Here is a 25,518-nt window from a genome sequence, read left to right on the forward strand (position 1 = left end):
GTATTTAAACTACCTAGGTATCTAATCCTTTTTGTGTGCCCAGGAGAGTAATGATTATTTTTACGCAATTCAAGTTTGATGTTTTTTTAATACTTATAATAAATAAGTGAAGAAAATATTTGATAATTGCAATTATTACCTAGGTACATACTTTTTAAATTAAATTGTATAATGGATGTGTCCAGGTGTCTTAAATTTTTCATCGTTTTGAGTTGTAATTTTTAAAAAAGAAACGAATCATGTGAATCTCGCGTAACATATGTATAAATAAGATTGAGTTCCTCAATAAATATCTACAATACCTATCTTTGTATTTTTTTTTTTAAATTTGATGACGTCGAGTTATGTAAAATGGGGTTTTCGAATCGTTCACACGCAAAATTCACCTTTTGGACCCTTATACAGAACATATGACTACGATTTCTACACAAAAAGGCTCTATTTTGTGATCTGTCGCGTGTGGCAGTGTACTCTTCATTCCAAAAACTCCACAGGTGAGCCTCCGATTCAATGCTCAGTACATTTTGGACCAGTTTCCGAATGATGAGGTGAGTTTGGTGAAAACCCAATGCCGGCAATGAACTCGCCTTCCCGAAAAACTCCTGCATACTAATTTTCAGCTCGTTTTGGCGACATTTTCTCCAGCTTCTTTTTGACTCATAAGGCTAAAATTGTTTTTTTTTTTTGGCAAAAAAGTGAATTTATACGCATGAAATTTGAGTAAACGAGTCGAAAATGGGTTCCTGTGGGGTTTTTTTTGGTCAAGGAATTCATTGCGATAATCCGTAGTCTGCTAGAGAGTTAAATTGGAAGCCTGTAGGGCGGTTTTGCATAATGAAATGTACTCAAAACTCCAACTTACGCACATCGCCTGTGAAAATAGATCGTACATTGAGCTTTTAATTGAAAAAAATTTCCTCCAACACGTGAAGTAAGTATGTAAATATGTATTTTATTTTTCTCATAAATTCGTAAAAAATAAGGTAAACAAATTATGTATGCAGAATCACTTTAAAATATTGTTGAAAAATCACCAAATAGAACATTTATCACTTGCTGGGTTCATATTGCTGCCTTTAGGACACTTCCAAATTTCAGCGAACTCTGTGGAGTTTTGAAGAATCTGATTCACTCGTGTAATCGGGCTATCGTCTACAAATCTGAAGTACTCTTGAAAAACGTAAATTGGAGTTTCACACCACACCTATTGAATAAAATAACAAAAAATTAGTACCTAATACCTATCCCATACCTACTTATTCTAAATTTTATTTCAAAATTCAAATGAAAATGCATTATGTAAGTATAAGTGGTAGATATTTTTGTAATAATTACATTAGCAAATGATAATGTGAACAGTTGTTCATGAGTGAAGTTTTCAAACTGCGGAAGAAGCGATTCCTCTCCAAATTGTGATACCGATTTTCTATAAGCTGAAAGTGATTCCTTGAATCCGCTGCTATCCGACTTATCCTCTCCTAGCGTCATTTGACTGTCAGCCTGGTAAAAATTCATAATAATAGAGATATGGCATTAATTTGGCTTATAGATAGTTAGTATTTATTGATCACAAGAACTTGACAATTTCTCAAAGTACGAGTACTTAGTTGATGAAATAATTATTGAATCAAGTTTTAAAAAAAAAAATAAAATCGCTCTCGTGTGACTTTACTCCGAAGGTGCGATACATCAATATCGGAATCTTCAATAATAATCTTTTTATTTATTTCAGCTGTAGAGTATAAGTGTTTCACTGCTTACCTTCAGTTTAAAATCACTGTAATCTAATTGAATTCCGTGGCCTCCGCGATTGTCGCCAGCCTTACCAAAACATTTAGCCTTTTCTTCATACGAATGTAAAGTTTCTGGCAGCCACCAGCCATCGATATTTCCTATCTCATTGTAATGTCTTCCTGAAACCATAAATTGCAATTATGAGTTTTATTTTATGATGATTGTGTACTCGTTTTTTCAAATTTTATCCCGATCTAACCTGAATGATCAATTGCACGAGTTAATTCGCGACCAATGGCTGAACCAATTGCTCCATAATCCAAAAATCTTATCGAAAATTCGCATTAATTATAAAATATTGTATGGCATGAAAGACGTTTTGCTTATTCGAAATAAACGTGATGATACTGATGATCGTTTTTACTCACCGTAAATTATTTTCGTACTTTGATGAACCAAGTTTGCTGGCTGGAATGACTGATTGTGATAAAATAAATTGAAATTATTGAAATTTTACGATAATAATTATGAAGACGTATTCCAATTACTTATTAAATACAGTACAATATCTATTTGATATGTTGACTTACATACCTACCAATGGTATTCATTCTAGGTTCGTAGAAAACATTTTCAATGTTGGAAATGATTCTCCAGCTGTGAACAATATGAGATGGTGAGATTAACGATTTTATGTGAGGGTAGGCCTATATGAATATATATTGAATAGGTATAGACAAATTTCATTTTTACTCGTCTTCGTTGATATTATTGATTTGATTCAGCTTGCTTAAAGTTTTTTCAACTTGATTTTGAATGTTTGAAATCACAGTGTCGTAGAAATTATTTGATATTTTCGCCTAGAATATAGGTAGAATACATATTATATCGATATTTAGATAGGTACCCTTTCAACACCTCGTAAGTCGTAACCTACAAGCAAAAAACTTTCAGGACTCAAATTAAACTGCGTGCAACAAAATTTATAATATCATCATGATAATCGGTTCAATTTGAGTTCTGAAAATTTTTTTACTTATGGGTTACGAGGTGTTAAAAAATCGATTATATTTCATTCTCAAAGATTGAAATTTGAAAAAGATGTTCTTCAGAAAATTCTTCTTTTTTCCCCTTTTTTTTCACGATGGTCTGTTTGTTTGTCACTGTATACTCTCTCTTTACTATTTTTTAATCGTGGAACAAAAATTTTGAGACACCCTCTACTGATAAATATTGAGGTATTTTTGGGAAAATGACTTGTTATCTCATATTTTAAATGAATAATTTTTAAATGTTCCATTTATCCTTCTCTTATTTTGAAAATTTTAATTTCTAAAAATTTTCTCTCAAGTGGTGATATATTTTGAAGGCAAGATCTAAACATCTGAAAATTTTCAATTGATTTAAAAAAATCGAAATGCTATCTTAACTAGTGAAAAAATCGATAGTAATAATATTGAACCTCTCCCCCTTCCATTCGAATAAAATTTGAGAAATTGTCCTGATTTTGCCTTTTTTTCTATTTTTAACATAATGAAACAAATAGGACCCCCTTCTAAAAAATATTGAGGCATTATTGAGGAAATGACATGTTTTTCTATATTTTAAACGAATAATTTTTGAATTTTCCACTTAATCTTCCCTTATTTTGGAAGTTTTATTTGATTTCGAAAAATTTTCTCTCAAGTGATGATGAATTTGGGAGGAAAAGATCTAAACATCTAAAAATTTTGAATAGAAAAAAATCGAAATTATTTCTTAAGTAGTGAAAAAATTGATAAGAATTTGAATACATACATTTCGATAGAAATCATCCAGTTTGATTGTGTCCTGGTTTACATTCGGATATGCAAAATAATACTTCACAGATTGTAACTTTTTCAATGCTCTTTGTCTGGTAGTTTCATCCATCCAGGGCACTTTCTGTACAATTTGTTTAATACTTTCTCGAATATGGTCGAACATTTTTCCAATCTGTGAACATCGAAATAATTCATTAATAAATTGAATTCTCCTACGAGTCTAATTTCTGAAAAAAGTAAAAGTAGGTAAGTACATAGGTATGCGTTGCTTGCATGATTTAGTATTTATTTGAGTCAGTCATAATTATGATATTTATTCATCTGCGCAGCAGTCACCAAAACGTGGGTTTGAATGGACCAAGAATACAATAACGATAAGTGACTACCTATCTTCACTATTGATGTGAGCAAAGGTCAATTTTCCACCCGCAGGCACACAATTCGCTCCAATCACCACAATTTTGGTAATTTTGAACATTTTGAGCTCGAACCGGGAAGGGAGGAAGGGAGGGGGGGGGTCAAACGTTGACCAACAAAATTTAAAATTTTTCCTGCATCTTATTGAGGTCATTTGACAAGATTTTTTTCTAGGAACCATCAAAATTCTAAAAATGTTGAAAAACGACCAACCCTACTGTACACTTCTTCCAGGGTTTTGGGAACCGCATCAAGTTCATATATGTAGTTGCAAATGTCATGAAAATGTAGTATGCTTCCTGTTTCCAGGGTGTCTAACAAAATCTGAAAACTAAAAAGAAAGACTTGGAAGGAACTCTTGGAATGACATTTTCGAAATTGAAAATGTACCTACTGATTATCTCCCCCACATTCATTTTTACAAAATTGCCAAAAAAAACCTTCAACTTGTTATGGTGCAATCTGCCTCCACCTGCTTGGTGATTATTCTTAGGGTTACCTTTTACGCGATGTGATTTATCTTTATTGGGTAATAAAAGGTACCGAGTACGTGGGAAAGTATTCAGATATTAGGGTGTGAAAGACATCTGTCAATCGCCAAGGAGGCACGAGCTTCTGGCGATCGGAGTGTCTCTTCACTTGGTTTTTGCAATCGGCCGTGGCAAGATCCTCGTCGAAGTATGTGGTCAGGGAGTAATCTGTATACGAAGACAGGCTTTTGCCTAAGTAGTATTATTTCATTGTTTTACCCACCTCGCGTGTGGACTAGATTAAATTAAAGTCTAATCATACTCGTCGGTTAATAATTTCAATGGTATTAATCCGACGATTATACCTAATTTTACGGTCTGCTCGAGATGTACCTAGGCATTGAGAGAGCCGCTTTCATAACGTGAATTTCCTTGAAGTAAAGCAGCCACCGACAGCCACTATTATTGGGGTAGGCTAAGGGAAAGAGGTGGTGAGATGGTCAGCAGTGTTAGGTAAGTGGGTACTTACATGGTGGTGTCTCCACTATATTAACTATAATTATATCGTAGTTAATAGATGAAGTCAATCGTCGTAAGGGATGGAGCAGAGATTCCTCACTTACGCATAAATTCATATAATTCGCTTACATGGTTGTTGTACATTGCGCAGCCAGTATGGTCTCAATTCCTTGTATAATTGGCATGATTCGCCCAGGAGAAGTACCTTAAGTACTATCCTATTTGTTTAGATAGAGCACATTCGTCGAAGTAATAACATATCTCAATATGTTATAAATGTAGCCAATGTAGTGAATATCTTCTCAAAATAAACCTTGTGTACATAAATAGTATTTAAATGTTGATTATTTATGTACTTGATGACTTAGAAGTATAGGTGATTACTCTTTTCCACTCCCATCTGAGCTAGCTAGGAGTCGAATAAATGTCCCCCCTTAGGTGATATTTATGAGATGGACCAATAACTCGCTTGTTATAGAACCTATTATCATCTGCTAATCCCTATCATTTCTAAGATAACAAACTCTCGCTTACTTTTTGGACATAGAAATTGAGTAATTCGGAAACTATTTTAATAAAAGATTTTAATATCCGGGATTGTACTCAAACTTTTCTCAAAAAAGTAACTTTTAGTAACCAAAAAAGCTGGAAAAAGTAACTAAAAAGTAATCAAAAAAGTGAGTAAAAAATTTTTAATGTAAGAAAAAGAGGTGAGCAAAAAACTTTCCATACAAAACATTACATTTTATTTACAGAGGCTGACGAAGCGATGTGTGGTGGGAGATGTGGGGGGGGGGAGACTGAGAAATTCTCTCAACTTTTCTCGCTAGATTTTCCCAATTTTTTACTCCAGACTCCCCCCCCCCTAACAACAAGATTCTTCCAACTATTTGGCTAAATGTGGTTCGAACCATTTTTCAAAATAGGAAGTGTTGGAAACACAAATGTCTCGAATAAAAAATTCAAGTACCTATTTGAATTTTTTTATTGATTGGATTATGTTTTTGGAATTTCTCAATTTCATTTATCCAATTTAGGAAATGTTGGAAAATTGTTATAGTGTACAGTTCATACCCAACAATCCCAACATAAAACATCAGTTATTATGCAAAAAGTTAATTTTCATAGCTTCAAAATTTTTAAATTTCAAAAGTTTTCAGAAAATTACATATAGGTAGTAGTTATCATATAAAAAAACATAAGTAAGTAAACGCCTGAGTGAAGCGAGGGCAAAAGCTTTCGAAAATTCACAATTTCAGAGTAGTAAAACAGCATTATTTTTGATTGGAGGAGTCAATTTTTCTACCCTTTAACTTTGGTCAGAGAAATATGCTTGATTTTAAAGAGCGACTGTCACAAACACTGGTTTTAAACAGTGTCTGTCCACAAACACTGATTTTAAACAGTGTCTGTCCACAAACACTGGTTTTAAACAGTGTCTGTCCACAAACACTGGTTTTAAACGAGGTTAGTCATAAACACTAGTTTTAAACGATGTCAGTCACAAACACTGGTTTTAAACCACGTCTGTCACAAACACTGGTTTTAAACAGTGTCTGTCACAAACACTGGTTTTAAACAGTGTCTGTCCACAAACACTAGTTTTGAACAGGGTCAGTCACAAACACTGGTTTGAAACCATGTCAGTCACAAACACTAGTTTTGAACAGGGTCAGTCACAAACACTGGTTTTAAACAGGGTCAGTCACAAACACTCGTTTTAAAACTGGGTCAGTCACAAACACTGGTTTTGAACAGGGTCAGTCACAAACACTCGTTTTAAACCAGGCCAGTCACAAACACTAGTTTTGAACAGGGTCAGTCACAAACACTCGTTTTAAACCAGGCCAGTCACAAACATCGGTTTTAAACAGTGTCTGTCACAAACACTAGTTTTGAACAGGGTCAGTCGCAAACACTGCTTTTAAACCGTGTCAGTCACAAACACTGGTTTTAAACAGTGTCTGTCACAAACACTGATTTTAAACCGTGTCAGTCACAAACACTGGTTTTGAACAGGGTCAGTCACAAACACTCGTTTTAAACCAGGTCAGTCACAAACATTGGTTTTACACAGTGTCTGTCACAAACACTAGTTTTAAACAGTGTCTGTCCACAAATACTGGTTTTGAACGGGGTTAGTCACAAACACTGGTTTTAAACAGGGTCAGTCACAAACACTGGTTTTAAACAGTGCATGTCCACAAACACTGGTTTTAAACAGTGGCTGTCACAAACATTGGTTTTGAACAGGGTCAGTCACAAACACTGGTTTTAAAACTGGGTCTGTCACAAACACTGATTCTAAACAGTATCTGTCACAAACACTGGTTTTAAACAGTGTATGTCCACAAACACTGGTTTCAAACAGTGGCTGTCACAAACATTGGTTTTGAACAGGGTCCGTCACAAACACTGGTTTTAAACAGTGTCTGTCACAAACACTGGTTTTAAACATTGTCTGTTTCAAACACTGGTTACATCTTGGGTCTGAATTGGTTTGAACACATCCACTGATTTAGTGCAATTTTGCACGCGGGAAGCAATGGTTTCTGACTAATTTTGGGTCACCGATTTCGAATATGCCGTTCATTTTTACGGGACATGTGCGTAAGTGACGTTTTGGTAGAATTTCATTGCGTCAATCCGCCCCACAGGCCTCCAATCAATCTGTATCAGGCTTCCGATCATCGCAATGAATTCCTCGACCCGGACCCCCACCCCCACCCCCCCGGAACCCATTCCCGACTCATTTGCTCGAATTCAATTCTTGAAAAATTCGCATTTTTGCCAAAAACACCAAATTTCAAACACAATTTCCACAAAAAACAATTTGGTTTCATATGCTACGGTTTGCGGAATTGTATTCGCCGTCCCATGTAACACCTAGGTGCACCAGTTTCAAATTCCAATTCGCTACTTACAGGTACTCCTTTCTTCATGTACGAAAAGAAAAATGATCTAGGCCGAGCGAAGCGAGGGCGAAAACTGTGGAAAATTGATAATATGAGACGTAAAACAACACCATTCTCGATTTTTATTAGATAACAAAATTATTTGAAAATTCGGAAAAAAGGAGGACTTTTTACTTTTTTTTTAAAAAAAGGACTCACAGGCAAAAAGACAAACTTTTACTGACTCAGAAGGACTGGAAGGACTGTTAGGCAATAGGCACCCTGTTTTTTTTTCAGCCCATTTGGTCAGATTTTGAAAATTGACCTTTCAAAAAAAACTCAACTTACCTACCTTGGCTAATTTGGAATGATTTTCTACATTTATATGTAGGTAGATAATCCAAATTTTTATTGAAAACTACTCACTTCGATCTCAGCTCTGACGTATTTTGCCTTTGTGCCATACGCGAAACTAACTGCCATGCCAAATGATGACTCGGTTATTTCTGCGCATTGTCGTTCTCTATTTCAAAAAAAGAAATAGAATTTCAAATGTATTCAATTTAGTAGTCATGTATGCATGAAATATCCGACTAAAGATGATCCAATTACCTACTTACCTAGCCGGATAGTCTACGAGATTGTCTAATTTCATTTTCCAATCGGAAGCCGTTTTGAACTCGGTATTAGATACAATGTCTATTTTATTTCTTGTATCGAAAATTTTTTTATCAATGTAAGGTGACAAAGTGGAAACTACTTTCCACCAAAGTTCGAGCTCTGTGTAAAGCATAGGTTATCATTAACACTTCATTTCACCTCACCTCCAGATTGTTCTCAAAATTGAAATAATGAAAAAAAATGAATCAAGTATAGGTATTAGGTATCTCTACCCACCTAGAGATTTTACACTCCTACTCCCAACGTTAGAGTGAATATATTTGCATATTTTCACGAAGGAAACCAAATTCTCAATGGCAATTTGAACCTTGGACGAGTCGCTAAGATCCAATGTTTCCATATCCAAATTTTTGTACGTTTCTTCTATGTATCTTGTCCAATTCAGCTATAATTGTCAAAGAGTTTATGTTCTTATGGTTCATATACCTATACCTACCTATAATTCATGAATATGAAATGAAATGCGAATAATGCGATTGAATCACCTTTGGATTTGTTGCATTTGCTTCAAACGCAATGCGATCAGTTAGTTCTTGCAGTTGTTTCAAACTGTATATGACTGGCGTATCATTTGAGGAATTCAATAAGTAACCATATGACCTTACATCAATCTGAAAATTTCAGTTGAAACTCATTTAAAAAATGAAGATTTTTAAAATCGTTAATTCGAGTACCTACAAAAATTTTTGTTTATTAATATGTAGGTAGGTATAAGTAAGTGAATGAGCGTGTACCCTTCAAATAATTGCACATTTTGGGGTTATCTTACCCAAGGGATTTCAATATATGAATTTCCCATAAGAATTTTGTGAATTGTATTTTTCATGCTTTCATTCTCATTCCGAGACGATTTCCACTGCGCACAAACACAAGCACAAGAATTTACATCGTCTTCGCAAATTCTACGAATCACTTCGTTAAGATATTTTTCATGTAAGGGCTTCGTCGCAATAAAAGTGGAAGAATCTAAGTCTGATATTAGTGTTGTTTTCTTTAACGTAATTATATTTGATGATCGATTATAAGGATTTGAGTCTGTTGTAAGGTCGAAATACATCTTGATTCCGGCTAATTTGGCTGCTTTGGCTAATGTTGTCGTGTAATCGAAGTTTTTATTCTTGTCAGATGGCGAAGGAAGTACTGGTAGGCCAATTTTTTTTAGGATGGTTATAATTGGATCTAGATTTTTACTGTAAGCGTCTAGAAACGATATTGAAAATTTTATTTACGAAAACTATTTTATTTTTCGTCGTTAATACCTACTTAGGTATTCAAATGAGTGTGTGTGTACCTTCATTTAAGCATAATGAATAGAATTGTCTAGCTTTGTGCACAGCTTCTGGTTCTTCATTACTACTGTTCTGTTTGAGAAATACTGAACAATCAAGTGGCATGTGAAATTCATAATATTGAATTACAAGATGAGTTAGGTACATTTTTGACGTTTTTTGACATGAGTTAGAAAGGTATATTAGGGTAGTGATTTTTTTGTACAATTTTTTTGCTACCAGGCCCAAAAATTGTTGATTTTTAAGAAAAAAAATCCCTAAAAATTTTAGCTTCTCAACTTGAAATAAACTACATGTGTGAGGGTTGATTGGGATCGAGATTTTTGGAAAAAAGCATGGTCTGAAACCCCTCTAACCCAAAATTTCAGCTGCCCAGATTGATTTTTCAATGTTTGGAGAATTTTTGAAATTTCAAAATTGACAGTTTTTGCCTTTGGGCAATTTGTTTGTTTGATTTTTTTTCGAATGGTGTGATGGAAATTAGCCTTGAAAATAATATCGACCCCTTCCCTGCAACCGAATTTTACCATTTCTGGCCATTTTGAAGCCTCCAATTCGATTTTTGATTTTTCCAGAATTTTAATAACTCTCCAAAAGACGTCAAAATTTGATGTAGGCTGCTAAAAATTTAGTTGTGACTGCTCCTCGCACATTTTATACTTACATTACTTACCGATGAGTTTGGCGATATTTTCTTCAGCTAGTAATTGAATATTACTTCTCGTAATGTGGTTTACATCTTTATGAAGATTTGGCCAGTTTCCGCAAGCGTATTTGTAGAAATTATCGCAAGGATCTGCTTCGAAGTTCATCGATTCTTTCAATTTCCGCGCTGAATTTGCAAAATAACGAATTGTTACAGGTAGAAAATTATCCCAAAGTAAGTGATGGATTGGGTTATTTTTGCTTTTTTTTTGAACAGGACAAGGAGTGTTTTAAAACTTGAACCAGTCACATGACCAGAATTATCATATTCTCATCCAATTCACGGATTTAATGAGCATCTTTTTTGGAAAATATCCATCAGAGCAATTTACGAGGATAAATTTTAATATTTTCAGGACCTATTCATTTTCTTCACGTCATCTGCAAATCACTCATTCTCAACCTATACCTATATCTAAGTTGGACCAATGCAACTTTTTTTTAGAAAATAGCAGAAAATGACCTACACCAATAAATGAAAGATTATTACCTACCTGCGGATAAACATTCTTCCGTTTGACAAATTTTTTCATTTGTGGTATTTTGTGCTGATACCAACACCAATGAAAACAAGCTTAAAACTGAAATAGGTACGCGAGTAAATAAGTTTTATTGAATCATGCAGAATTACGTTCAACTTTTGCATTAATTTCTACACGTAGCCTATTACAAAGTAGGTAATTATTATATTTTTACTTACGCGAAAAAAGTGTAATTTTCAAAGAGAAAACTCGTAGAAAACTGGTCAATAATTGTGTTCTCATATTGAAATTTTTAAAAGAATAATTCCATGCAAGTAGTCATAAAATAATATAGTCAATTTTTTTCAATTCAGATTAAAATTGTCTTGTTGAGTATCGCGAACTATAGAAGCAGAAAATCACTGGTTAAAATTAGCGAACGTGTAACCAGTTGTGCATTCAATTATTCAAATATGGACCTATACGGGTTCTTAAATGTGTATGTACATGTACATAATTCATACTTGTAGGCCAAACAGGTAGGAGACCTTTGACACTTTGTAGAAGTATATTATGATAAAAACATCACATGAAAAAATACAAAGATAACAACTGGCTCGCAAATTAATGAAAATGAAATGGCATTCACTCTTAGAGGCTTGTTTCCCCTCTTCCTCTTTCAAAAACCATATTTGATTAAACTTTTCAGTTGAGTAGGTACCTATCTATTGTGATCGAAACAATGGCAAAAAAATGAATTTATACGCAATTTGATTTCTTGCAGAAATTGTTAAAAATTACGAAAAAGTTATGTTTTTTTTAGTTGCTAAAATTGTGAAAATGATTTGCTTTTTTTTGGTCAAAATGTTAAAAAATGTTAAAAACGTCATTTTTTCAGAATTACCAAATAAATTTTACTTTTTACAAAACTGCCAATAATCTTGCTTTTTTCAAAAACTGCCGTAAGTTTTCTATTTTTTGAAAAAATTTTCCTTTCATGTTTTTTTGTGAAATTTCAAAAAAAAAAAAAAATACTTAGTCCAAATCGCTAAAATATTAATAGAAAGTTCTACGGTTTTTTTTTTTTTTTTTTTTTTTGCTAAAATTGTGAACAAGTTTTGCTTTTTTGTTCAAAACCGAGAAAAAGATCTTGCTTTTCATTAAAACTTTTAAAAAAATCTCGTTTTTTTGCCAAAATAACTGTCAAAAAATCTTCTTTTTCGTTAAAACTGCCCAAAAAAAAACGTTCAAAAATTCTCTGGTGAAATCTTCATTCGTCAATCCTCCAAATTACTCCCATCTGTTTCTGTTGCATAATAAAGCAAAAAAAAGCACTACCTACTTGTGCTGTAGATGAACAGTTTTTTTTTGACGTGCTATTTATAAATTTTGGTTTCAGTCCATTTCCCCGAATCCATTAACCCGAAAACTAAAATTCCGCTTGCCGAACACCCGAAAAATATTTTCCTGAATCAATATACTATCTACCCGAACATCATTTCCCCGAATGACAAACGTTCGACAAAATATCTAAGAATTTTTATTACAAAAGACGTAAGTATCGAAAATTTTGAACGTAGGTATTTCGTACAATTAAGAGTAGGTTTTTTTTTTAATTTTTTGGATCAATAATAATTGATTAGGCTGACGACGTTACCCTCTTCCTCCACACTCCCACTCTTCATCTTGTTCTCTGGTAGATTCTCTAATCAAAAAAAAAATTTTGAGGTAGAGAAAAACCATGTCTCGGGTTTCATCGCACTTTCTCGTTTTTTAAAATTCTACATCAATGGCATTTTTATATAGAAAAAATTATATTTTTCAGTTCTCACAAATTCATTACAAATCTCAATAACAATAATTCTCAAATTTTGAGTGCATTTTTTCAATTTTTTGGATCTTTAATAACTAATGATGAAAGAAGAACATCCCTTCACCCCTCAATTCTATATTTTCAATTTTCATCATACTCCTCCCCCACCTCTTCTGAATATGATGCATTCAAAGAAAATTTTCTTGTTTAAAAAATTGTTGGGACCTTTTTTTCTCAAATTTTGGATAATTTTTCAAATTAAAAAAAAAAAATTTTCGACTCTAATCAATACTAATCTTGGACGTGGCCTGGATAGAAAAGATGAAAAAAGATCCGCCATTTTCCATGACAGGGGAAGAAATTAAAAAATCATAATTTACTGAAGATTTTACCGGATTCGGGATTTTGGCATTTGGCATCATAAAACAGCACAAAACCCATTTGGGAAATTGATTCGGGATTTTGGTAGTCGGGCAAAAACATATCCTGGGGAATCAATTCGGAGAAATGTACTGGAATATTTTTTAATACTCAGTAGAACCGTAAAAGCCTTAGATTTTGATCACAATGGACTACATCGACGTCAAATCTCAAATATGTACCTACCTACCTACCTTCTATAATTTGAACCTGGGTAATTTTTCCCAGCTCAAAATCCTGCGACTTTTTTTTTCGCGATCCATCCTGTATCTTAATAATATACCAACCTTGGTAATGTTCGGTGATATTTCTTTGGCAGATCTTTTTCATTTCAGACCTGTAATTGGAGTTGCCTATAGAACATTTTTGTAGGAGCAATGAACATTCATTATCAATGGAAAAACCTTCCAACATCGAGTAGGTACTTTTAAAAGTATTTTCATTCCTAAAAAATTATTCTTGAACTTTGTAAGTATGTAGTTTGTTTTCATTGTACTTTTAATACGCACGTGGGCAAAATAAAAACTCAGTTTGCTTTTCGAAGCAGTATTTTTTACAACAATTTCTATAATTTAAAAATATCAACGAAATATCAGTATGGAGCATTTACAATAATAAATATCTCAATGTACAGGTATAAAAGCTAAAATTATATACATACGAGTATATAGGTAAGGTAATTAATAACACAAAATAATTATTATCAATCAGCACAATACATCGTTTAATTCAACACGTAATTCATATATGTAATAAGTATTTAGTTACACACCTAAAAATTCTCAAAAAAATCTCATTTTATTTTCAATTACAATTTTCAATATTATTATTTCAAATAAGTTGTTCGACATAATATTCAACACCTAAACAGTAAACATTGATATTCGTAGGTACACACAAGAAAATAAAAGCTGCCATAATTATTCATTGGATTGTCAGAAAAAAAATATCAAGTTATGATGATAAACTTGAAGAATATTACAGTCGCTATACTTTGTATCAACTTTCAGCTCACTATAAAAATGAACTAAAGAGTAGAGTTTTAATATAATCCTCTCTCCCCACATACATGGAGCTGAAATACAAAACAAAAAACATATCGAAGTACAAAGAAACACACACAAACTACATTAAAAGTTTATACCAAAGTTGAAGATATGTATCGCACAATTCCAACTTCGAGGATGATTTTTATCCATTTACAAATTTATTCGAGTTATATCTTCATGTTTAACACACAACACATATCGTACCTCGTATAAGAATAACTTACACCGAATGAAATTATTACAAATAACGATCTGAAACTTTATTCTTGTGATATTTTCTTCCAGCTGTATGAAGGAAACAAAATATGATTGAAAAAAAAAACATTCTAAAACTCACCTTACAAAAATTTAACACATTCAAAAGTCAATTTTGAAAATTTAAAATAAGTTTTTATTAGATGGAAAAATCATAATTTCCAAAGAAGAGACAGGAAAAGATCCTAACACGATAAATTATCACCTGATTTCAATTTTTTAATTTTTCAAGGCTTCAACGCACTTTCAATTCTGAATTCTTATCAAAAAATTTGGCAATCAAAATTCAGATGGTGAGTTTTAGGACATTCCCATCAAACTTGGATTTCTTCATTATTATCAGATCTATTTTAATCGACAAAAAAATAGCTAAAATAACGAGTAAGGTACGTTAAATACCCAAACATCTCTTTCCCCTTCAAATTCTCATGACCATTTCAAGCAGGTACAAACGGATTGAAATTAAGGCAGCCGATCAATACATTGAGAGAAAAAAAATTCAAATTCAGTCTTTTCACCGCAGTCCTACATTATCACATAATCTCAGCCCACGACGCGACGCTTTTACGATATAACGCAATTCTTATCATCAGCAGCTGGGGCAGCTGGTTTCTTACTAGGTGATCTTGAAACCAGAGATTGTTGTCTTTTGGCAAAAGCTAGCTTATCATTAGGTACATAAGAGATTCTAGCACCTCCGTTGAAAGTTCGACGAGGAGGTAGTTGATAAACGGTAGGATCATCGCTGCTAGAACTGGAAGAGCAAGTCGAACAATAGCTATCGGTATCGTCGTCGTTTTTCCTTCTTCTTTGGTGGTGTTTGCTTCGGTAATTATTATTCTCGGTGATATCCTCCTCTTCGTCGTCTTCTAGTTCGTTTTCGAACCTCACACTGAGATTAGCTTTGGTTTTCGATCTGTACGAGCCCGAGGAATTATTCTGATGAGGTAGTTCGGGCATCGACGATGCGTGATTATTATTGGCCGAGCTGTCGGTCAACGATGGTTTCCACGAGTCTAGGCTCAAGCTCAATTCGGCGATTTGTAACTCCGAATCACGACTGGCGTTCGTCGATTTCTCGCCTCGGTCCATCGAATTATCCGATTTATAGTTCTCGAACTGTTCGTATTCGACGCTGTACTTGGACGGAGAAGGCGACGTCGACGATTTCTTGTATTTGGCTAATTGCTGGCTTAATATACGATGCAGGTCCGATTGACTTATGCCTAATTTACTGCTTTCTAAAAGTAACTTATCTAAAGACGGATTGCTATTGGAAGTTTTGCAATTCTCGATCAACAAGTGTTGCACTTGCGCCTGTATCCAGAGATTATTACCACCGCCGCCGCCGCTGCCGCTACTTCCGCATCGACCTATTTCGCGATAAAGAGCGTCTTCTCGTTTACTCGAGGAGTGTCCGTTGATGGGTTTTTCGCAGGAGTGCCTTTCTAGAGCTTTTTCCATAAGCATACGATTTAAACTACGGTCGTGGTTTAGTTGAGAGCTAGACTCGGTTGATTTAGCATAAGCATCGCTGCTGCATTTTATCGATGGATATGGTGGTAATGGAGGTGGTAACGGTGGAGGTGGCGGAGCCGATGGTGTCAGTGGTTGCGAGCTTAGACTGGATAGCGAGGTTTTGTGCGATCCGCGGTGCAGGGCTCGTTTTCCCATTTTTGGCGATCGAGTCAGCGTTGGACTGGAGTTGGCAAGATGGCGAGGCGATTGGGTTGCTGATCGAGGTCTGTAAAAAAAAGAAAAAGAACAAGAGAGGGTTAGAATTTAAAATTTGTAATTTTTTTTGAAAATTTAAAAAGTTTAAAAAATTGTTTTCGAGACAATTTTCAAACCTTATCATAAAATGCATTCAATTTTTTTTTTTTTTTTTTGAGCAAAGCGAACCAATCTAAATATTATTTCAATCCAACTGCCACACATAACCAAAAAAATCGTTTCTTTAAATCCCCTTAATAGGGATTTGACAAGACAACTGTCGCGCTCTAGGAAATGGTAGTCAAAAACACCGGAACTAACGAAAGGTCGCGTTGTTATCAGCAATTTTCAACAATTTTCCTTCAATTTTCACAACATTACATTCCAATGTTTATACTGGGACCTTTCATCAGCCAATCATAAACAAGGCGACACTAGCGCGGCACACCTCTGTCAAGTTCCTATAACGTCCTAAAGAAGTTCAACCGATGAATTTCAAGAATTTTCATGAGGGAAGTTGGACTGAACAATTAAGTTGTAATATTTGAAAAAAATTAAATTTTGGAAGTTGAGGATTTTCCTAATTTCTCTTTGAAACATTATGTTGATTTCTAAAGCCAAATTTACAGATGCAGGCAGACAGAAACAAAAAGCCAAGTTGATAAAAATTTGCTGTGAAATTCTATCAGCTGAAAAATTTTGCGATTGTTCATCTCAACTTTTTTATGAGACTGCCGAAGAAAAAATGTAATATGTACTCCAAAACACAAAATTTCAATACTTTTTTTCAACACCTTCGACAGCTCACAAGGAAACATTTTTTACATTTCAACAAAATTAGAACAAAATATGGGAAAAAATAAGGCCAAATCCAATTTCAAATAAAAAAATGTTGAAATAAAATTGTTTAAATTTTTTTGAGAATTGACAAAATTATCATGTTTTAAATGTCTGCTTTGAATAAAATAAAATTTTGAGTAAGGAGAAAATTGACTTGAAATTTCATTTTGGAATTTGGGGGAGAAATTAAGATACCTATTTATCACGTTTCTGAATTTGAAAAAAAATTACTGTTTCGAATAAAATAAAATTTTAAGTAAGTAAAAAGGCTCAAAGAGTTTGAAAATTGACTAAAAAATTTCATTTTGGAATTTGGGGAAGAAATTGAGATATAAGTTTCACATTTCAATGCATGAATTGAGAAATTCTACTGAAAAAAAAAAAAAAAAAGGAATGATAAATTGGATAAAAAATTCAAATTTATACTTTTTCCGTACAAGTTCAAAGGTCTTCTCAAATGAAAATTTTTTTGTTGAAAAAACAGCATCAGTTTTCACACTTCAACCAAATTTTTCAAAATTGCAAAATGAAATTTGATCGAAATCGAAAACACCGGTTTTATTTTATCTTAAGTTTTTTATTTCAATTTTGTTGAGATGTAAAAATTTTCCATTGTGAGCTGTCGGAAGTTGTTCAAGAAGAAAATGAAATTTCGAATTTTGAACCATTGAATTTCTCCTTCACACAGGTCTTATGAAAAAATTGAGATGAACAATCGAACAAATTTTAAGTTGGTAAAATTTTACAGAAAATCACTTTAAAAGACGATTAGCGCTTTCAACATGAATATTTTTCAATAAAAAATATGAATTTTCTGAATTTCATTTTAATAAAAATAATTCTGGAATAAAAAAAAGCAAAATAGTGGTTTTAAAATTCGAAAATGCAGAACCATTTTTCCGAATACCAAGATAGATAAATTACAATATTTTTTAGTAAGTAGTAAGTACTCCTCAGTTTTCCAAAAACATTCTTAGTTTACCAGGAAAAAAATCAAATTTTTTTTATAAACTCAACTAATAAAATAAATTTATTTAAAAAACCAAAATTTTAATAAGTATTTTAAAAATATTTTGCTGATCTGAAAAAAATATCAGTTTCAGATTGTGTCAATTTGATTAGTGATTTTTGATTCCTCGTCCAAGTTTGCCTTTGGAAATGAAGAAAGTCATTTCGAAGAACCCTTTAAATTCTTAAAGCGAATATCTACCCCCCGAAATTGTCATTTTTTTTCTTTCGAAATGTCAATTCGATTGTTATCTTTAAAAAAGTGAATCACTGACGGAAGAGACACCGAGCCTTGAGAGCGGCAAAGGTCGAATTTATAAAGTAAAAAGATACTTGAACTCAGCCACTGTAAATCATCACATTTACATTCTCTTTTATGATTTTTTTAAAAATGAGAGGGAAAGAGGTTAGAAGAGCACAGAAGATTTTCATTAAAAAAATGTACTCACGGAAATTCGAACTCAAACGCTTCGAATTACTTAAATTGCAATCAATAATGTATAAACCAACCAAAAAAAAAAAAGGGTAATTAAATTACATTATTTTATGCACTTATTTTTTCAAAGTAGGAATTTCAGCTGCCCAAATTCATTTTTTGATTTTTGACGAATTTTTCAAAATTTCTAAATTGATTACTTTCATTTATGCTTTTAAAAAAAAGAAACACGAGTAAATTTTATCCAGCAGGTTATGAACCGAATTTCATAATTTTCGGTCATTTTGGAGCCTTTAACGTGATTTTCAATTTCTCCACAACCACAATTTTGAAATTTCTCCAGCAAACTTTGAGATTAATTTGAACAACTAAAAATTGAGTTGTGGCTAATCCTCGATTTGTGTTCAAAAATTTTATTCACTTTTAGGCAGATTTCCAGACGGACATCGCGAGAATGTTTCTTTTACCAGTGAATTCTCCAGTTGATATTTTAAAAAAATGCTGCTCACAAAAGTACTCGTCATGTTCGCCTGGGAATCGGGTCAAATGTGGACTAAGTCGTTTAATGGGTCGAGAATAAACCACCACTCGATTTTTAGCTGCCCAAATTAATTTCTACGCTTTCTGGAGAAATTAAAAATAGCTCTGGAGGCTCCAAAATGATTCGAAATTGTAAAATTCGGTTTCAAGGTGATATTTTTAGAAAGCTTACAGCCATTCATGCAACTTTCAAAAATCTCCCCGCAGACAAAAATTTTTTGATTTTTTGAATTTTTTTAATTCTGGTCAAAAAACGAACCTGAAATGTACGTCTGGAAATCGGATCAAATATGAATAAACTCGTTAAAGAAGTCAAGACTAACAAGTGAAAATTCGATTTTCAACTGCCCAAATTAATTTTCACGCCCTCTGTAGAAATTTTTCAACTCTGGAGAAATCGAAAATCCTTCTGGAGGCTCCAGAATTGTTCGAAATGGTAAGATTCGGATTCGTGGAGACGGTTACAAACAACTTACTTACAGCCTTTCGTGCCAATTTCAAAAATTTCCGTACGAACAAAATTTTTTTGAATTTTTTCCAGATAGAAAACGCATTTGAGGTGTCAGCCTGGAAATCAACTCAAATGGAGATAGACCCTTCAAACGGGTCAACAATATGCCAAAACTCGATTTTTAGCAACCCATACTAATTTCTACGCATTCTGGAAAAATTTTGAAATTCCGCATAAATTTTAAAATTTTGAAGAAATCAAAAATCGCTCTGGAGGCTCCAGAATGATCCAAAATGGTGAAATGCGGTTCGATTTTACTGAATACATAATTAGTTGAAAAAAATAGATCTCCGAAAATGGTCAATTTTGAATTTTCAAAAATTTTACAAAAACCGAAAAATCACTGTGAGCAGCTGAAATTTTGATTACGAGGGTTTCAGACTATGCTCTATCCAAAAATCGTAAACCTGTTCAAATCGGAGGCAGTCACCTTGAAAGGTTCATGTCTTGTTAATATGAAAAATTGTTCCAAACGACTGGAGAAAATATCTCTACCTTTCCAACTATAAAAGCAACTCGAAAAAATAATTCCAACTTACAAATTATTAGATGGCAAGAACGTAACATCCATCGTAGCAGATTGAATAGCCGACGGTGATATCCTGAGTTCTTGCTGTAGCACCGAAGGAGACAACCTCACGTCTTTGTTGACCATACGTTTATTCCTACTAGGAGACGGCGGTGTACTGGATCCGTCAGAAGGCGGTTTTTCCAACATACGATGATGTCTGGGCAAATACATGCCCGGACCGCTGCTATCAGAAGGCGTCGGTGGTTCGCCTTTACTGCACGCGATTGAACAATATATAGCACCTCTTCTGGGCAGAAACGGACGTCCGAGTAACGAAGATCGACAAGTATGGCAACAAAAGCATTGATCTGTCGCGTGCCAATGTTGCCCTTCGTGGCTCATTTGACCTAATTAAAAAATATACACGATTAGGTTGCACAGGTAGGTGGTACTCGAGAGGCAAGTTTACCTATAGTTTACCAATGAATTCGATACTCACCATGATCTACACCAATAGGTTCTCCGCAAGAATCACAGAATTCGGCGAACATGGCGTCGAAGCAGTGCAAACAGTAAGGTCGACCTTCTCGCATGATATACCTTTGCCCTCCCAATTGACGTTCGCATTCTAAACAAGCGAAATGTTTCATATGCCAAGCTCTGCCTTCCGCTTCGGTACATTCGTCCGCTAATATAATCTGCAACAAAGTAACATCATTTCCATATAAGACATCTGTGTGTGTACGAGTAGAATGCTCTGCGTTATACTCTTGTCATCATAATCATCGTCGTATTCTCAACTTTCCTATCTGTGCCGCCTACGACGGTGATAATTAGGCAACCTGTGTCGAATGTAAATATCGCCATTTGCATATTTTAAACGAATTAAGGAACCATGTTACGTACGTTCCGCGACGTACACAAACGTTACCGAGACTATTCGAACGGATTTCAATTACCTAGCTTCACGAATCGAGTTCGACGCTGTCTACTCGATGTTTCAAAATGGGGATGAAAATCTGGTTTTTAGATTCGTGGAGGGAATTCTTAATTTTTTGAAAAAAAAAACTAGATGTGTAACAGTGTGCGTAGCTTATTGTTTTGTTACTTTCAATTAATTTTAATGGAAAAAAAGTGGCAAGTAGTAAGTAACTTATTTAATATTTCTTCATCACGAAAAGAAAACCTTTGAAAAGTAATTGTAAAATAAGTAGAATCCTTCTAACCAAAAACCTTCAGAATTGAAAAAGTAAACTACAAAAAAACATAATTTCAATTTTCGACAGGGTGTCCGGTGGGTAGATGTCAATACTTCAGATTTGGATACAGCCGGTTACGACTAAGAAAAAAAGTTATTGAAGGTGTGGCTCATCTTCAAAATTGAAGGGGCAAAATACATTTTGAAAATCTAGAGCCAAAATCCAATTTTGACCATGGAGGTTGGTAGTACTTTGCAAAATGAACATAATTACCTACTATGACTTTTTGGTCAACTTGTAAATTGAAGGGGCTACAAACGATTTTCAATTTCAAAAAATCAAATAGTACGTTAAAAAATAAAACAAATTTTGTTATAATAATTTTTTTCACACTCCAAAATTTAAAAAGTTTTTGAAGCTCAACAATTTTTGATTTGCTAAAAAATTTCATTAAATTTACAATTTTTGTGCTTCAAAAACTTTTTAAATTTTAGAGCAGGTAAGGGGGAAAAAATGATCATTACAAAATGTGTTCATTTTTTGACGTAGTATTCATTATTTATTTTTTTCATCATGATTTTTTGATATTAAAAATCATTTGCAGCCCCTTCAATTTACAAGTTAGCCAAAAAATCATAATACGTAGTTTTGTTCATTTTTCAAAGTACTACCGACCCCCATTGTCAAAATTGGATTTCGACTCTTGGATTTTGAAAATATGTGTTTTACCCCTTCAATTTTGAAAATAGGGCACAGCCACACCTTCGCATAACCTTTCTTCTTAGTTGTCCAAATCTGAAGTATTGACATCCATTCACCAGACACCTCGTATTATTGACAAATATGTTTTTGTTCATTTTTATGTAAAATAATGAAAGCCAAAAAAAAATCCATTTATCTATGAAAAAATCAAACGAAAAATTGGCGTTTCTTTGGAATTTTAAATTCCTAGTACATATACCTATTATTACATAATACCATTCAATAGGTATTAGAGATCAAAACTGAGTAAGTAAGTATCTATGATTAATAATGTTCTATTCAACAACACATTTTATTGAAAAATAGGTAAATTGTTCAATTAGGTATTAATGTTTGTCATTTCCAACAATTTTTAAAAGTAAGTAGCCCTACATTTTATGTGCAATTTTTTTCTCAAAATTTTGCGGTTTTTTTAATTGTTTTGGAATTTTTGTAACCTAGAATAGTATTGGAAGAGAAAACTTCTCTCCTTATTTTAAACTTCCATTCAAGCAATCAAAGGGATCCCTTAGTTTAAGCTCACTATTACCTTCTTGTTAAAAAAAATGAGTGCTGGAGTCAAAGAATAAAAGCAAGTATATCCTCATCAAAAAATATCTTAAAAATGTGGTATGCTAAGTGGTGGTACTGATGGTACAGTCAAACCTGGATAAGTGGAACTGCAAGGGAAAGAGATTTTTTTCCACTTCGTAGGTTTTCCACCAAAGCAGGTTTCACTTATAGAGGCTGAACAAATTGGAATTCCAGTTATGAAGGTTTTTGTTTCCCTACCACTTCCCTATCTAAACCTACAAGGTGCCCAGAAATATCATGAACCCCTAAAAAAGTTTTCTGCTAAATATTTTGGTTTGTCACAGTGAATGGTAATAATGATAGCACATGATTGGTTGCTGGACTGGAGAGATAACATTCCACCAATCATTTGCATCTATTTCACGTTGCCAACCTATATTTTCAATGAAAAACTTTCTTTGGGGTTCACGATATTTCTGGGCACCCTGTATGTTAAAGTCCCATACAATTAGCATTGCTGTCTGCGGCAATGGCAATGAAACTGTCATTTTACCACCATTTATAATATTCAAAGGCACCTCCTAACATTTAAGCAACTCACACTCAGTAAGTCAAGTCATGTGTGATGGACCATCACACTTGAGGATCAGTTTTTGTGAAAATGTGATAAAAATCAGCTATTTCCAGTTTCCTGACATTTTATAAGTTCCCTCTAAAATTTTATAATCTTGTAATGAATTTCTAAAAAAAAATTTATGCTGTTTGCATATTAAATTGCTAAAATGAACTGTATTTGTACAAGTAACAGACCGTATCAAATTATTCTTTAAAGCAACTGACAATGCAAATTAGGTAAGAAAAGGTGAAAAACTGAAAATGCTTACATTTCACATCATATCAAATCGTTATATTTTGACAACAAAACCCTGTATGTACAGTGAGGCAAAAGTGATGGCAGTTCAAAGAAATACTTCTTACAATGTTCAGGTATGTATAATAACTTTGATTTCTCATTATTCACAATATCTTACGCTTCACTTTTCTTATATGACATTAACAATAATGTGTTATTAACAGTTATCTATCAACAGATATTGTTGAAGATTGACACAGATAAAGTAACTGTAATTGAAGCTGTGAAATGTTCATGCCCCATAGGTGAGGTGGCATGTCCACCATATGCTGCAGATTTATTCCAGATGCACTATAATGTATCTTCCACCTGTTGAATGCATCTGGAATACCCCAAATTTTACTAATTCTACTGATAATTTTTAAAAAAAAGGACCACCATAGGTAAGGGAATCATTTCCCATGCCAGAAAAGTTATAGGAAGTATTGTGGGATAAAAGAAAGTGACATCCCAACAATAATGAGCATATTCAAAACTCACCAGAGTAATTTACCATGTTTAGCTGGTATTGTCAACTTTGAGTGGTTGTTACTAAAAGAAGAGCTAATTACTAATCGTATTCACTGGTATGATTCACCGGTATGATTCACCAATGTGGACCACCCTCCATAGGTAAGTGAAGCGTTTTCCATGCCAGAAAAGTTACAGAATTACTGAGCAATAACAGGAAGTGACATCCCATCAATGATGAGTGTATTCAAAACTCACCAGAGAAATTTACCATGTTTTGCTGGTATTGTCAACTTTGAGTGGTTGTTACTAAAAGAAGAGCCAGTTACTACATCATATGCGCCGGTACTATTCATTAATGTGGACCACCATCATAAATGGAATTAAAATCAACATTAAATGTTGTCAATTGAACACTAGGTAAAAGTATTAGCTTTGCTGTGCGTCGCAATAATTTACAAGGATTCAGGTGATTGAAAATTTGGTGGCAAATTAAATTTGAATTCATTAGATGACAACTGAACAATAGGGCAGAGTGATGTGCATCGAGCACTGCAGCACAGGCCAATCAGAGCGCATAAAAATGGCTTTTAAGTGATCGCAAGTGGAAGTTATATGGTAACAGATTTATTTATAATAAGTAGGTCTGGTATTTAAGGCATTGATGTTATAACTTCAAATTTATTGAAAATTAGTTCAAGATAAGGTTACTTATTGTTCTCAACTATGTGTATAGGTACAAATGCCCAAGTTGGCTGATAGTTAAACTAAACCTTTAGAAAGTGTTGAATTTAAACAATTTTCATCATACATAGAAACTTGTGTCACTTTGGCTTATTTATTTAAATATTGTTATTCAAATATTGTTTCTAATTATTATTATCTTACTTAATTTGTTATATTAGCGTATTAAATACTGTATTGTTTTGTCATTGTTGTCTCTGATTGGGGGGGTTAAGTTGTGCATTAAGTTACTTGTTTTCTGTAACTGTACTACTTGACCATATTATTACACACAATCATCATTGAACAATTCATTTATTCAATATTCTTTCTAAATCACTATGGAAAATTCACTTGAAATCATTCTTCAAAAAATCATTATTGTCATCAATTGGAAAAAATCCATTCAAATTAAACACTAAAAAATCAATTAGGTTCAAAGTTGAATTGTAAAAAATAAGTTTCTAAATCACCAGGCAAAAATTTATGCTAAAAACCACCAAAAAAATTCATTGAAAAGAACAACAATAAATTTCAAAAACCTCAAAAAATGAACACTCAATTCCAAAAACAACTTTTCAAGGGTATAGCAAAATCAAAAATGATTCATGAGAGCTAGAATACATCAAGGTGAACCATTATAATACCCTTACTACACAACCCCCTTCAAATCAAATCAATTTTCCCTAGTGAATACCTAATTTAATACAATAGGTTTGTACAAATGTGCCTGCTGAAATTCGAAGATCTTATCTAAGGTTTACTTTTCAAAATTGAAAAACTATCTGTATTGTGACATTTTATAAAAGAGGCGAAAAAGCAAGCACAATGAGTAATAAAAACCTTTAACCTAAAATTTGAAAACTTCTCATCTCAGTGTTATCTTTCCC

At 33.4% G+C, this 25,518-nt stretch overlaps 2 protein-coding genes across 9 annotated transcripts in view; both read right to left on the minus strand.

Moving 5' to 3' along the window:
• Nucleotides 1-932: 932 nt before the first annotated feature.
• On the minus strand, nt 933-11,553 carry LOC135841517 (neprilysin-2-like). Its single transcript, XM_065358507.1, has 17 exons — nt 11,212-11,553; nt 11,006-11,092; nt 10,480-10,638; nt 9,809-9,892; nt 9,287-9,717; nt 9,003-9,128; nt 8,734-8,902; nt 8,457-8,616; nt 8,263-8,359; nt 3,532-3,708; nt 2,488-2,594; nt 2,333-2,391; nt 2,163-2,211; nt 1,994-2,061; nt 1,762-1,913; nt 1,336-1,500; nt 933-1,204 (listed from the first exon to the last, which is right to left on the minus strand). The coding sequence occupies exons 1-17, from the start codon at nt 11,273-11,275 to the stop codon at nt 1,031-1,033; spliced, it is 2,328 nt and encodes a 775-aa protein (XP_065214579.1). The 5' UTR covers nt 11,276-11,553; the 3' UTR covers nt 933-1,030.
• A 3,299-nt stretch (nt 11,554-14,852) lies between these two features.
• The window catches only part of LOC135841590 (protein prickle-like), a 511,819-nt gene continuing 501,153 nt past the window's right edge, over nt 14,853-25,518 (minus strand). For all 8 annotated transcript variants that reach the window (XM_065358611.1, XM_065358614.1, XM_065358612.1 and 5 more), the window contains 3 exons: nt 20,568-20,766; nt 20,097-20,475; nt 14,853-16,253 (listed from right to left, as the gene is read on the minus strand). In XM_065358611.1, the coding sequence (XP_065214683.1) occupies nt 15,074-16,253; nt 20,097-20,475; nt 20,568-20,766 (1,758 nt within the window). In that variant the 3' untranslated portion in view covers nt 14,853-15,073. The remainder of the gene's footprint in view (nt 16,254-20,096; nt 20,476-20,567; nt 20,767-25,518) is intronic.

Source organism: Planococcus citri, chromosome 3, assembly GCF_950023065.1.
Source record: "Planococcus citri chromosome 3, ihPlaCitr1.1, whole genome shotgun sequence".
NCBI classification, from domain to species: domain Eukaryota; kingdom Metazoa; phylum Arthropoda; class Insecta; order Hemiptera; family Pseudococcidae; genus Planococcus; species Planococcus citri.

Bases quoted from the DNA above. Each gene is read 5' to 3' on its own strand.
- LOC135841517 (XM_065358507.1), bottom strand. From the start codon at position 11,275: ATGAGAACACAATTATTGACCAGTTTTCTACGAGTTTTCTCTTTGAAA. The intron at 9,718-9,808 runs GTACACACACAC...TATCGTTTCTAG, and splicing joins TTCATTATGCTTAAATGAAG to ACGCTTACAGTAAAAATCTA. The intron at 8,617-8,733 runs GTGGGTAGAGAT...TGCTTTACACAG, and splicing joins TAGGAGTGTAAAATCTCTAG to AGCTCGAACTTTGGTGGAAA.